Source organism: Tursiops truncatus, chromosome 1 (assembly GCF_011762595.2).
Source record: "Tursiops truncatus isolate mTurTru1 chromosome 1, mTurTru1.mat.Y, whole genome shotgun sequence".
Taxonomy (NCBI): Eukaryota; Metazoa; Chordata; class Mammalia; order Artiodactyla; family Delphinidae; genus Tursiops; species Tursiops truncatus.
In genome coordinates this window covers 82,226,159-82,239,779 of record NC_047034.1, presented here as the reverse complement: position 1 = coordinate 82,239,779, position 13,621 = coordinate 82,226,159, and the positions used below count along the sequence as shown (strand labels likewise).

At 44.7% G+C, this 13,621-nt stretch overlaps 1 protein-coding gene across 3 annotated transcripts in view; it reads left to right on the top strand.

Moving 5' to 3' along the window:
• Window positions 1-7,734, top strand: part of VANGL1 (VANGL planar cell polarity protein 1) — a 49,424-nt gene extending 41,690 nt beyond the window's left edge. For all 3 annotated transcript variants that reach the window (XM_019919930.3, XM_033861344.2, XM_019919931.3), the window contains 2 exons: window positions 972-1,206; window positions 5,185-7,734. In XM_019919930.3, coding sequence (XP_019775489.1) covers window positions 972-1,206; window positions 5,185-5,445 — 496 coding nt within the window. In that variant the 3' untranslated portion in view covers window positions 5,446-7,734. The remainder of the gene's footprint in view (window positions 1-971; window positions 1,207-5,184) is intronic.
• Window positions 7,735-13,621: the final 5,887 nt, after the last annotated feature.

Sequence of the window (13,621 nt, the reverse complement as noted above, 5' to 3'; positions counted from 1 at the left end):
GTTCCCTGTGCTATACAGTAGGATCTTGTTGTTTATCCATCTTACGTATATAACAGCTTGCATCTGCTAATCCCAAACTCCCACTCCTTCCCTCCCCCAACCCCCTCCCCCTTGGCAACCCACAGTCTGTTCTCTGTAAGACTTTTTTTTTAACCAGAATGAAATTTCAGTTTATAAACATGACCTGCTTGGGCCTTTGGAGGGAATCTTGCTCCAGTGTTTCTCAAACTTTAGCATTCAAAAGCATCACCAGGAGGACTTGTTAAAACACAGATCTCAGCTTCTGGGCCGGCAACGATACTTAACTTTTCAGAAGGTCTAGAGTGGGGCCCACCCAAGAATTTGCATTTCTTTAAAATTCCCAACTGATGATGAAGCTGCTGGCCGGCAGCCCGCACTTTGAGTGGCCCGCCCTATAGCCCCAGGCTCTTGCTGATTTTCAAGATCGGATCACATTAGCCGGAGTGGACAGAGATGGTTTTCATCATGTGTGCTGCGCCCCTTCCTTCTTTTCTCCCAGGGGCTGCTGGTATGGGCGGCTGGATCCGGGGATACAGCTCTGGCTCTCTGTAAGGCTGCTTCCGCACCACCAGCCACCTCTCAGTGCAAGCAGAGCCTTTTGTAGCCAGAGTCTGAGGGGCCTTAAAACTCTTTTCATCTAACCCTTCATTGTAAAGATGAAAGGGACTGAACTGAGTCTCCCGAGTAAATGAGTGGCAGAATTGAGAACAGAAGTCATCTCCGACCCCCAGCCTCCTTCCTCCTCACCCTGGAGCCCCCATTCCACGTATTATTTTTGCCTTTGCCTTCCTTTCCCCTTTCCCTCCTCTCCCAACCATCTGGAGTGTCAGCTAAGGACTGGAGCCTTGGGTGAGCTGGTGGCAGACTGGGAGGAGTCATCCCACATTCAGTGTGACTCTGTTCTCAAGCCCTGCACCACGGTCCTGACTGCTGCGTTTCATCGCCTGCAGGCTGGTGGTTGCAGTGGAGGAGGCCTTCGTCCACATCCAGCGTCTCCAGGCTGAGGAGCAGCAGAAAGCCCCAGGGGAGGTGATGGACCCCAGGGAGGCCGCCCAGGCCATCTTCCCCTCCATGGCCCGGGCTCTGCAGAAGTACCTGCGCACCACCCGGCAGCAGCACTACCACAGCATGGAGAGCATCCTGCAGCACCTGGCCTTCTGCATCACCAACAGCATGACCCCAAAGGTGCGACTTGTCACCGAGCTTGGAAAGTCCCATTTTAGGGTATTACCGGGAATGATAAAATCAAAGGCTTCTCTAAAGCACCAACTAATAAGAATTAATGATTCTCACTTATTTTATGTTGTTTTGATACCGTCGTTTTTAAAAAGTGCCTTTGAAGGCCTCTAGATTCAAGCAGAGGAAAGACTTTCACTTAGAGACAGTCCAGGTAGTAGTTCAGGTTACTCTGCGGATTCTGGGGCCAAGTTGACTTACTCTAACCTGGCACCTCCACCGACTAGTGGGAAACCTTGGGCCAAGAGCCTAATGGCTCTGTGCCTCAGTTTGCTAGTCTGTAAATTGGGGATAATACTAATATCTACCTCATTGGGTTGTCATGAGAACTAAGAGAGTCCATTCTTATGAAGTGCTTAAAACAGCGTCTGTCATAATATAAGGACCAAATAAATAGCCATTATTATCAACCATAGAAAACGTGCCATCACTTTGGTGTTTTGGCTCTTAGGGGGTTAGTTTTACTGAATGCTCTCTGGGATTATGACATGAGCACACTTTTGGGGCTGTTACAAGAAACAACCATGCATCTAATAGAGGGGCTGTGGCCAAGGAGGCAAAGTAGAGGAAGGGTTCAGCAAAGGACCTCTCTTCAAACAGAAGTGGGTTCAGATCCTGGCTCCACCACCTAATTGGTTTGTGACTTGGCCTAAGTTACTCTTCACTTGGTTCCTCTTTTATAAAATGGGGAGAATAGTAGTATCTACCTGATAGGATTGTTGTATGAGAATTCTATTAAATATGGCAGCATGACATGTAAATCATGAGGCAGAAAGTAAATGAGCTTGCATATAGCACACAGATAACACACGGTAGTGATACTATTAGTATAAGGACCTGTGTTCATACATTGCCTTGTAATATACAACTGCTGGTTGCATTGTCACTAACCAGTAACGATCCTTAGAAAAGCAATATGGAAATATTCATTAAGAAGCCATAATGTTTCCCATATTCTTTGACTCACTAATCCCTCTCCTAGAAAAAGTACTCAGCACAGTCAGCTATACTCATGAATATATATGCACGTGATTTTTGCAAAATAATCTGTATTAACTCCAAACTGGAGTTAAAAATAGGACAGTGGCTTACATAGTACAGTATCTCACCTGTTAAAACATGGAAGAATCTTTGTTAGAATATTAAGTTACAAAAAACAGAATGCAAAAAGCTTTGAACACTGTGGTTACAAGTGAGTACAATATGTCTGCATGTGCAAACTGATAGCTCGTACCACATAGAATGGAAGTGGTGGTTTTCCTTTTTCAAGGTTTTTTTCTTTTTTTTTAAGTTTCCCGGTTGCTTTCTTTTTCATTTAAAAAAAGTATACTTTTCTGAATTAAAACTAATAATCTTTGTATAAAAATCCGAACATTAAAGTATAATGTACAAAGCGAAGTTTTCATTCCCCTAACCCAGACAGTTCTTACTGATATAAAGAGTAGGGGTATATTCTTTCAGGTGTTTGTGGGTGTGTGTTTTTAAAGCAGAAATGGATAAAAAAAAGAAAAACAGAAATGGGATCTCATACCATATAAGTAAAGTTTGGACACTTGCTTTTTTCACTTAAAGCTGTCTCTTGGCTATATTTCCATGTCAGTACTTCGCAATCTCCGTTATACAGATCTGACTCATTCCCTGTAATAGCTGCGTCTTATTCCACTGAATACCATGGTTTGTTTAATGGATTGCCTACTGAGGCACATAGATTAAGATCTTTCATTAGTCTAAACCAGGGCTTGGTGGTTTTTGTTAATCGAGTTTTATTGGGACACAGCTACACCCTTTTGTTTACAGATTGTCTACGGCTGCTTTCTCTCTACTACAGCAGAGTTGAGTAGTTGTGACAGTGTGTGCCTTTGCAACACCAAAACTATTTATATTTAAAGAAAAGTTTGCCAATCCCTGGTCTAAACAGTGTTGCAGTGAATATCTCTTTTTTACATATGTGTTTGTACGTTTATGCAAGTATTTCTGAAGGATAAATTTCTAGTAGAGGAACAGCTGGATCAAAGGTACGGATCCTGCCAAATTGTCCTTCTAAGGGGTGTTACTGTTTTACACTTTTGCCTTTAGGATATGAGACCGTTTATTTCCCCCTTACCCTTGCCAGCATTGGGTGTTATCATTCTTTTTGATCATTGCCCATCTAAGAGGAGGGAAATAGATTTTTATTATTTGAAGTCATATTTAACTATTAATGTGATAGAACATCTTTTCATATCTTAATTTTCTATTCTTTTATAAATTGTCTTATTAATTTCATTTATCTAACTATTGAGCTGTTTCTTTTCCTTATGATTCATAAGAGTTGTATTTTTTTTTTTTTTTTTGGCCATGCCTCGTGGCTTGCAGGGTCTTAATTCCCCAATCAGGGATTGAACCTGGGCCCCAGCAGTGAAAGCGCTGAGTCCTAACCATTGGGCCGCCAGGAATTGCCCACATAAGAGTTATTTTTATATGAGCGAGTGGTAGAGGCACAACTCTCCCTTCTGCCTTAGAATATATGCTTATAGATGAGAAATAATGTACCTGGCAGCAGCAGTGAGGTGTGGTTGGAGGATACCACTTAGAGGTTTATCTGTGACCTGTGTTTAGGACCAGGATGTTTTATCCTAATATTTTCTATCTGGATCCCTGGTTCATTCTTTCTTCTTCTTTCTCAAAGCTAAATCGATGTATTTATTGATGTAACACACACGCTGTTGAGCCCCCCAGCATATGCCAGGCACATGGAAAATCCGAATTTAAAAAGTAGTTCCTGGGCTCCCCTGGTGGCGCAGTGATTGAGAGTCCGCCTGCCGATGCAGGGGACACACGGGTTCGTGCCCCGGTCCGGGAAGATCCCACATGCCGCGGAGCGGCTGGGCCCGTGAGCCATGGCCGCTGAGCCTGCGCGTCCGGAGCCTGTGCTCCGCAACGGGAGAGGCCACAGCTGTGAGAGGCCCGCGTACCGCAAAAAAAAAAAAAAAAAAAAAAAAAAAATAGTTTCTGCCTTCCAGGAGAGTATAGTTTAGTATAGGCCTCAGACAAGCAAGTTGGCAGTAATTGTTCAGAAAGTAAAATGTCACACGGGAGTCATGCCATGATTAGAGGCCCTTAAAGGAGGACATGTTCGCCTGTCTGAGAGGTTCAGGGAGTGGTGTGAGAAGATTGAAAGGGCCAGGAGGAGTTTGCTGAAGGACGACATCCAGCAGGAGGAACAGCACATGTCGAGGGGAATGTCGAGGAACCCACGGAGCTTAGCCCTGCTAGAGCCGAGAGAGAGGGAGGTGGACATGGGGCCCGGCTATCCCCTGGACTTGCCACGCGCACACCCCATCCCCTCACAGCCTTGCACCGTGAGACGGTTAGAGTCAACCACTTCGTCCTCACAGCAGCCCTGTGCTTTAGCGCTGTCATCTCCTCCACCCGCAGAGAGGTTAAGCGGCTCATCCAGAGGCACACAGCAGCAAGGGCAGAGCATGCGTTTTTGTGTGTGCAGGTATATCCCTGTGTTTCTTCTGCTCACATTCCCAGAGTGCTTTTCCATGCTTGGCACTTGCCCCGAGGAGCTCTCGGGATGGGAGGAGGCCGACCTATGAACAGGTACAAGCCGTGGCCTGGGCCATGGGACCCAGGCCCTTAGAGGCGGCTGGTGCCTCAGCCATGGCTTCTGGGCAGACGTGGGTACCAGCCACCCTGCCTTCCTCACCTCTCTGCTTACCACCGTTGGCACCCTCTGGTTGGAGAGTGAGAAAGTAGGGGAGCCTTCCCTCCCCAGCAGGGACTCCGTGGGGCAGTCCTGATGGAATTGGGTGTGATCTGCAGGCCCATCCTGGTTTGTTGGGAGGACATGTTTTCCCAGGAGTGAGAGCAGGCAGCCCCCAGCAGCACCGCCTGGAGCGGGTGCTCCCTCCCTAATAGCATCTCCGCTTGTCCTTGCAGGCCTTCCTCGAGCGGTACCTCAGCACGGGTCCCACGCTGCAGTACGACCGGGAGCGCTGGCTCGCCATGCAGTGGCGGCTCGTCAGTGATGAGGCCGTGACCAGCGGGCTGCGGGATGGACTCGTTTTTGTCCTCAAATGCTTGGACTTCAGCCTCGTAGTCAATGTGAAGAAAATTCCGTTCATCATGCTCTCGGAAGAGTTCATAGACCCCAAGTCTCACAAATTTGTCCTTCGCTTACAGTCTGAGACGTCAGTTTAAAAGTTCTATATTTGTGGCTTTATTAAAAAAAAAAAGAATATATAGAGAGATATATATGTATACCAGAGGGGCATCTTTGTTTTTATTATTCTTCATTGCTGACTGAACTGGCAGATGAGAGTCCAGGGTCCTTTGACCATCTGCACTTTATTTGGAAGGAAGCAGAAGATGTCCGTCCTGGAAAAAAGTGACTGATGACATCTGACTTGGGGATGGGACGTCTCTCGAGAAGCCGTTCCCTGGCGTTTCTGTGACAGCTGCAAACCAAAGCGGAGCTGGAGGTTCTTGGGAACCTCGCCTTACGACTCGTCCCTGCCTTTCGTCCAGCACCCAGCCCTGCCCTGGCTTCTGGCCATCCCACTCGTGGGCCTCTGGGGACACGTCTTTGTCCTGTTTCAGGGAACCAGACAGGACATGTCCACACGTGTTTGTATATGTAAACATCCGGCACCATGGGAGCCACGGGCCATTCACGAAACGCCTGCCTTCGTCTTTGTTCTCTGTTGCCTTAGGTTCTGCAGAGAAAGATCACAACGACAAACGTGCACTGTCAGTTTACAGCTCTTAATGATTTTATTTTTTTCCCCAAAGAGAGAATCTACCTGCCCCGGTTTTGACCTGCATGCCTACCAGCTTGAGCAGGTAGCTCTTTCCTAACCCAGTGATGGCCTACCTGACCCCGCTCCATCCCACCCCCACCCTCCCAAAACACACCACACCCTACCTGGCTGGCAGCCCCGGCCAGGGAGCCCAGCCTTCAGAGCCGCCCAGGACCTGGCTCTTCACGTGTGCCCTCAGGCTCCATGCACAGCCTCAGGTCCGCCCCACGGATTGTTTGTTTACGTAGGGAAGGGTGAAGTACCCCCCAGGGAGGTCCCAGGGAGGGCATGTCCCTTTCAGGCTGCGGCAGGAGCCCCTCCCCCCACTGCTCCACACCCACCAGGGGAAGACCCACGCTGTGACTCAGGGACTGGCAAGTTCAGCTCGGAGCCTCCATTTCCCTGGAGGTACGTCCTCACAAAGCTCTATAGCAAGCTGTCCTGCCAAGGGACAACTGCGGCGTCCAGCCCCTGACTCTGACCACCGTCACTGTGCGCTCATCACCTCCGCCCCTTACCACCCGTGCAGGGGCTCCTTTAGGCCCTGGTGCTAAATCACTCGTAGTTGGCAGTAAAGTGAGGAGAGGGAATGGGCAAGCTGCAGCATCTGGGGAAAGGAAAGTAGGGAGCCGAGCTTGCGATCCAGAATGATGCCAGCCTGGTCTGTTTCTTAGATGGTTTCAGTGGGCTTGCCTGGGCCCGGGCCCAGGGGAGCAGCCGGGCCGGGTGAGCGGAGGCGCCAACGGGCAGAACCCTGCAGCGGCCTTCAGTTCCTCCATCTGCCTTCCTGTATCCACAGCAAACCTTTGCAAAGTGTTCACTCTCGCTTTTCCCCAGTGTTTAGGGTAACCAGTCACCTTGCTATAGCCGAGGATGACACTGTCACATGCTCTTTGTGTATGTGTTCGCATGTACCCTTTCTGGCTTATGCATTCCACACGTGGTGCAGTGTTTTTTATTACTGTCTTAAACCAAAATTGGCTTTTGATGTTTGTCACACACCTGTACCTGAAAAAGTAAACAGCGTCCTTGAATCCACAGCCTTCAGGTCAACAAGAAGATGTGTTGGAAAAGCAGGAAGGAGAAACCAGTCGGTATGGTGTGAAGCCAAGACATACTATTTAACTACATGGTTTCCGTTTATGAAAAACACATACCATGTAACCATGGTGCTTTTGTTCTTCTTAGTTTTTGCCTTTAGGTCCCTTCAAGCCGGACATTCCTTTTGATGTCTTTCTCAGGAATATATTTTGGGAGACTGGGCAAGGGATGGTGAATGTATAAGAGACTTTGGCTGCATAAAGGTTATACTGTCCCAGACTAAATGTATCAGAGGCTGCTGCATCAGAAACGCAGCAACAGAAGTACCACACGTGTATATTCATATGGTTAATCATGACACTATCCATCAGCATTCTAAGAAACTGTGCTTACAACCCTGTCTTCAATTACCAGTCCAGAAGGGGTTAAGTTGGATTCATGGCTTTGGTGCCTGCCTTCCCAGCAGGGTGAAGAAAGGTTTAAATTAAGGAATTTCTTTTCTCTCTCTCCCAGTCTTTGCATAGGAGAATGTCAGACTTTGTGAAATTATTGTTTCTGTTTTAAATTGAATATTGATTTTTTTACACTGACTTTGTATTGAGTCCTTTTCGAAAGAACAACGTAATAAAATGCAGGATCTTTGTATCAAGGCTTTGCACTTGCAAACTCTTAATAGCTTGAGTTACTGGTGCAGTGGGAACAATGTAAATGGCATTTTTTGAAAAATGTAAGTTTTCAGAAAAGCTGTATCATACAATCGAACACAGTCCTTTTCAGTTCTTGCGGTCAATAAGCTCTTCTTTTGAAAAGGAGTAAACTGTTCCCTGGGCTAGTAGAATTAGAAGATAAGTTCACATTACAGGATACAAGATTTTGTTTGCCTGAAATGTTTATAGATTTTCTATAACTTTCAACCTGTTATTAAAATGTGAACGTTAAACAGTAAGGAGTAGAAAAACTTAATGAGGAGTATATGTCTGAGGTTGTTCTCTTCCCTGGTGATGTTTTAACCAGTAGATAGTTTCTGTTCTTAAGTGTGTACTTTTGAAGATAATGACCATTTTTAATCGTCCATGAACTAAACATTGAAGTCTGCATTCTTAGAGCTGGAAGGGATTTTAAGGTTTTGTGACCGATCCATCCTTTGCATTATCAGTTAAGTCAAAACGTGTAACGGTTTTGCGAAAGTTTTTAAAGTAAGCCCTGGAGAAAATGCTTGACCATTTTTTGCCCAGCTGTCATCATCTCCCTTCCTTCCTCTCTGTCCTCTGTCTACGCACAGGACAAATTCTGTACAGCCAATGGATAGAGGAAAGTGGCCGCAGTATATGTGTATGTGTGTGCTGTGCTGCGGCTCATTGCCAGAGCTCGGACCTCCTTTGCAGTGGGGAGATGGTGGCTGTCCGGGTGTGTGTTGGGTGGGCATGAGGTGCTCCGCTGTCTTCACCATAGTTGGTGGTAGTCGAGTACTCTCTTTCTTGTGTCTCCTGGTCACTTTGGTGTGCATGTATATAGATAAGGCTGTAGCCCTGTGGGAAGCCATGAGCCTGTTAGGCTGACAGAAACTGATGACCCTGCCCCTCCTTACTTTTTCCCGGGAGAGTGAGTGTAGCAGCCGCTCAATGAAATCAGCAAAATCAAGTCCTTGTTTACTCTCGTCTCTGTGAACCCTGCTATGGAAGGCTCCGTACACTGGGACGCACATTTGTTTGTGGGTGTGTGTTTCTATATATGTGAGCATTTCTCTGAGTGTAATTACCAGATGGACGGCATGTTTATGTTAGCCATCTGAACATCTGTGTTATCTGTAACAGATGGGTGTGTATCTCAGCAAATAACTTGTGGATGTGTTTATATAGATGAGTGTGTGAAAGTCCATGTGTTTCTACGTATGCCCTGTGTTTGAGAGATACCCTAACAGCACCCATCTTCTGGGAGGTTACTCTAAAGCCAGATACTTCTCCCTCCTCTCCTTTACTCCTTCCCCTGGGTTACACTGGCTTCTCCCCAGGAGTAAACGGCTTTAGCACAGCAGTGTCTTCTGGAGAGCCTGCTGTCCTGTAGGCAAGTCCATTAGACTTTCTTGCTTCAGGACCTTATGACCTGAAAACAGCAAGAAACAAAGAAAGAAAGGTCAAGCTCCATGATAATGACTGCTCCAACTTCACTACCCCGGAAGCCTTACCATAGATTTCTCAATATAACTTAAAAATTGAGCTTCATTTTAAAAAAAAGATTGATTACCAAAAGCAGCACAGAAGTGGTGCCGTGATATTCAAAGAGTCCAGCAGAGACCCTGCAGTTGTAAAGTGGTGTAAGTATTTCTGGGTAGTGTTTGTGCTTTGCGAGTCTTGTTTTACAAAAAATAAATCACTACTGTGAATTTACTGCTATGTAACCTTGTGGTCATAATCCATTATAAATAAAGTAAGAGTTATTCTTAAGCCCATAGCACAGTTTTTGAATGGTATTCAGTGCAGCAGTGAATAAGGTACCTTAGGCACTACATTGAAATCTCCATACTGAGCTTTAACCAAGTGGATGCCTAGAAAATTAGATTTGGGGTCACATTTTTGACAAAATATATTTTGGTCAAAGAAGGAAGAGAAGGGTAATAAGATGTATCTATCAGGTATCGAATGTTAGGCGTTGTCTTAGAATGTGAATTCCTTTAAGGTAGGCGCTATCTGAATTTTACAGGTAAGAAAAGGGATGAGCAGAGAGGGAGGAACTTGCTTCAAGTCTCATGGCTAATAAATGAAATTTCAAATCTAATGTTTGATTCCAATCCCTCAGTCGCTACCTTGAAGTATTACCTAAATAATCGGGCATTTTCTGGATGTGGAGGAGAGACCTGAGGATACTTAACCTTGAATCAAAAGCTGGGATTGGGGGTTCGTTGGAGGTGGAATCACATCTGTTCTTTGACCTCGGGTTTGCACCAGAGCTGTGGCTCCAGGGAAGGCTGCTCTGCCGTGCTAGCAGATTTCTCAGGAATTTTGATGGAAGGAAATTGAGGATCCTCCTTCCCTTAGGAAAACCAGCCCTGCTATCGCTGCACCTGCTGTAGGACTCAGGTGCTATTGTTCTGGTAGCCACCCTTTGCTTCTGTCCCCGCCCCCTCCACTCCCACCCTGCTGGCTTGGGCGGGTGTGCACCTTGGGGAAGTGTGCAGGGGCTGACCTGGCCTCCCTCTGATCTGAGGAGGCCTCTTCCTGGTGCATTGTCAACATTATGCCCCAACAGCTTCCACTGGTTGGGGTGGGAGAGGGACTGCCTGCAGCCCAGCCTAGGGAGGTTTGGGACTGGAGCCCCTGGCCTCCATCCTTGACTTCATGTTCTCAGCAAGCACTTTGCATCCCACTGTTTTCCCCACATTTGCCCTCTAGAGTTTTAATCACTAGACATAAAACAGGACTCTGAGCACACCGTTTTTCTCTATTCCAATGTCTTGAGGTTTTGGTTTAGTTGTGCATAAACTACCTTCTCTCCTGCTGTTTGCTTTCAGTAGAGGATAGGAAAGGAAAGATAACACACCTCTCAGCATTGCTGCTTATTAGGAACGAGTAGGACACAGTTTCAGAGGGTAAATAGGGAATGTATAACTACTGAATAAAATTAGATTTTAGTACTCTGTGTCCCTCTTACCAGGCCTGTCCCATTTCTACTTAGATAACCCAATTTGTTTTGTTTCGCCTGTAACATAAATCTCTTCAATGGGTTGTTTTAGAGTCTCCCCAACACAACAACAGGTTTCCGACACCTGAAGCAGCACAGTGAAAAGTTACTCCCAATATGGTACCAGGAATCTACAATTGATATGTCTCTCAGCTTGAAAACATCAGTGTTTTGTCCTTGTTTTAGTGGGATAAAAACACTCTTAAGCCTTGGGGACAAATGTGACCAATTCCCAGGCTTTTATCTTGAGTGTCTTTGGCACTTCTTTTGGCACTGAAATAATACTTGGATAAAAATATTTGTGCAGTGTCTGGTTTTGTATTTGCTTGTATTTATCTCAGCTTTCCCTTGTGCACATGAGCTTTCATTCTGAAGGAGGTCATCCTTTAGGAGTTTTTAAACCCCCCAAAGCCCTCACCTTGGGAAAGCTTCATGCCTGAGGCCAGAGACTCTTGCTCAGGGAATTAGTAGTAGGACCCGGGCATCTGATCTGCGGGTGTCAGGTCTAGTTCAATTCATGTTGTAGCGAATTTAAACAGTTAATACACCATCACCATTCCAGGGGCCAGGTGGAGAGAGGTGGCGGTCGCTTTCCATTGGCCAGCGCCCCTCAGTTATAGAAATAATGGAATATTCACTTAGTGTTGATCATCATTCTAAAAAAAAATCCAAACTTTGCTGATAAGTCCTTATTTTTATAATGGAGTCACGGTAGGCTTTAACTAAATAGCAAAGTCCTCTGGGACTCCTAAATTATGACATGTTTAAAAAACTTGATTTCCAAGCAGTTGTTTATGACAACTATTGCATAGAGTGCAGGACACCAGCCAAGATGAGGGCAGTGGTGGATACTGGCTCACTGGGGTGGTGAATTAACTCACGTTTTGATGACCACTTCCTCAACAAAGATGCTTGGGAGAAGACCAGAGAGGCTGGGGCCAGGTCTTACTCAAGGGAAGTTTATTTGACCATCGCTTTTGTGTTGAAAGGACTTCACATTTCTGGATTTAGAATCCAGTATCAACCCAGCAACTTCAGTGACAAAACCATCTGTCTATCTGATGGGGCCATAACTGTTTGTGCAAAGATGTGGCCAGGGGTCTTTTTCATTCTCCCTTATTAGTTAATACTGCACTTTGTAACCAGAAGGGGAAGTTTTGCTGGTTAGCAAAATGCACAATCACTAGATATGTATGACAAAGTCTGAGTGTGACTTCCTGCATAAACTGGGTGGTGGGCTCTATTGAGACATTGCAAACATTTGAATGAATGAATTACACTACCAGCAACCATCTGCCCAAGTACATTTACATATATTCATAAGATGTATGCAGTGAAGCCTCTTTTCATTGTAACATCAGTAACAATGTTAGAGTCTATGAGGGGCATAGTGTACCTGGCATCCAAGTTATCTTGTTCTCTTTTGGGTCCCCTATTCCAATTAATTGTAAAACATTTTACATGTTACATTTTTTATACTGTAAAACTCGGAAAATAAACTGAAATCCCAAATTACATTTTGTTACTTTTTTTTCACGTGATTACTTCAATCTAAAAAGTTTTATTTTATTTATTTTTTTTTTATTGAGGTATAGTTGATGTACAATGTTGTGTTAGTTTCAGGTGTACAGCAAAGTGATTCAGTTATACATATTATTTTTTTTTCAGGTTATTTTCCCTTATAGGTTATTACATAATACTGAGTATAGTGACCTGTGCTATACAGTAGGTCCTTGTTGGCTATCTATATATTTCATATATAGTAGTGTATATATGTTAATCCCAAACTCCTAATTTATCCCTCCCCCCTTCCCCTTTGGTAACCATAAGTGTTTTCTACTTTTTAAGGAACACTTTCACTCTTGAATAATTTTGATACCTTCTTAAATATAACCTGTCAAGTTTCTCTGAAAACCAAGATAATTGTAATGGTAGATTGAACGGGAAAGTGGAATTGCCATTGTAAGAAAAACTACAGGTTGCAATCATTTTATGGTCAAGAGAATGTTTTAAATGAATAGATTACTGAAAATTAAATCCTTAGGCTCTAAAACTTGGAGGTGAAACAGGCCTTTTGAGTAAATCAGCAAGTGAAAAAAGATCTTTGAGTCAAGTAAGGAGGGAGGAAAATGTCAGACCCTGGAATTGTGAGGAGGGTGAATGAATGTTGGATTGTTTTTGCAAATGGCTTGCTAATTCAGTTTAAATTATTGACTTATTTTCGATAGGTCTATTTAAAGGGAACTTGATTGTTTGACAAAGAAATATTGGAGCTTGCCTTCTGCTACTCTCAGCTATCCTTACTGAATGCTGGTAGCACACAGTCAGATTCTTACCTGTTGCATGGATAAGGATCAGAGAAAGTAATTGATTTGATGATATTCATTGTATAGATTATTGATAAACTCTGTTTCTCTGGGCCAAGATGGGCACAATTTACACCTGCACAAGCAAAACCTACTAGAGAAAAGATTAAAAGTGTATGCAAACATAAACCAAAGACTTCTCTTTTTCATTCATTACCCATAATACAGATATAGAATTTTGGAAGAGTTTCGAGAATGTCAGATGATAAACTGAGATTATGGAAGTGGAATGAGGGATATCAGGATGGCATCAGCTACAGCCACTGCCTGCTTGCCCAGTGCAAGAGACAAGACCCACCAGTAGTCGTGTGGGAATGGGCAGTATCCCTGCACAAGAGAGACTTGGTAATTCCCTACTGGTGTCATGCAGCATCTTCTAGTTATGCAGGCTAATGCTGACATGGAAAATCAAAACTGTATTTGCCTTCTGGATGTGTTTTCTATATTTACATCTGAACGTGTTTCTGCGGTTCTGAGAATTCATAATGTCTC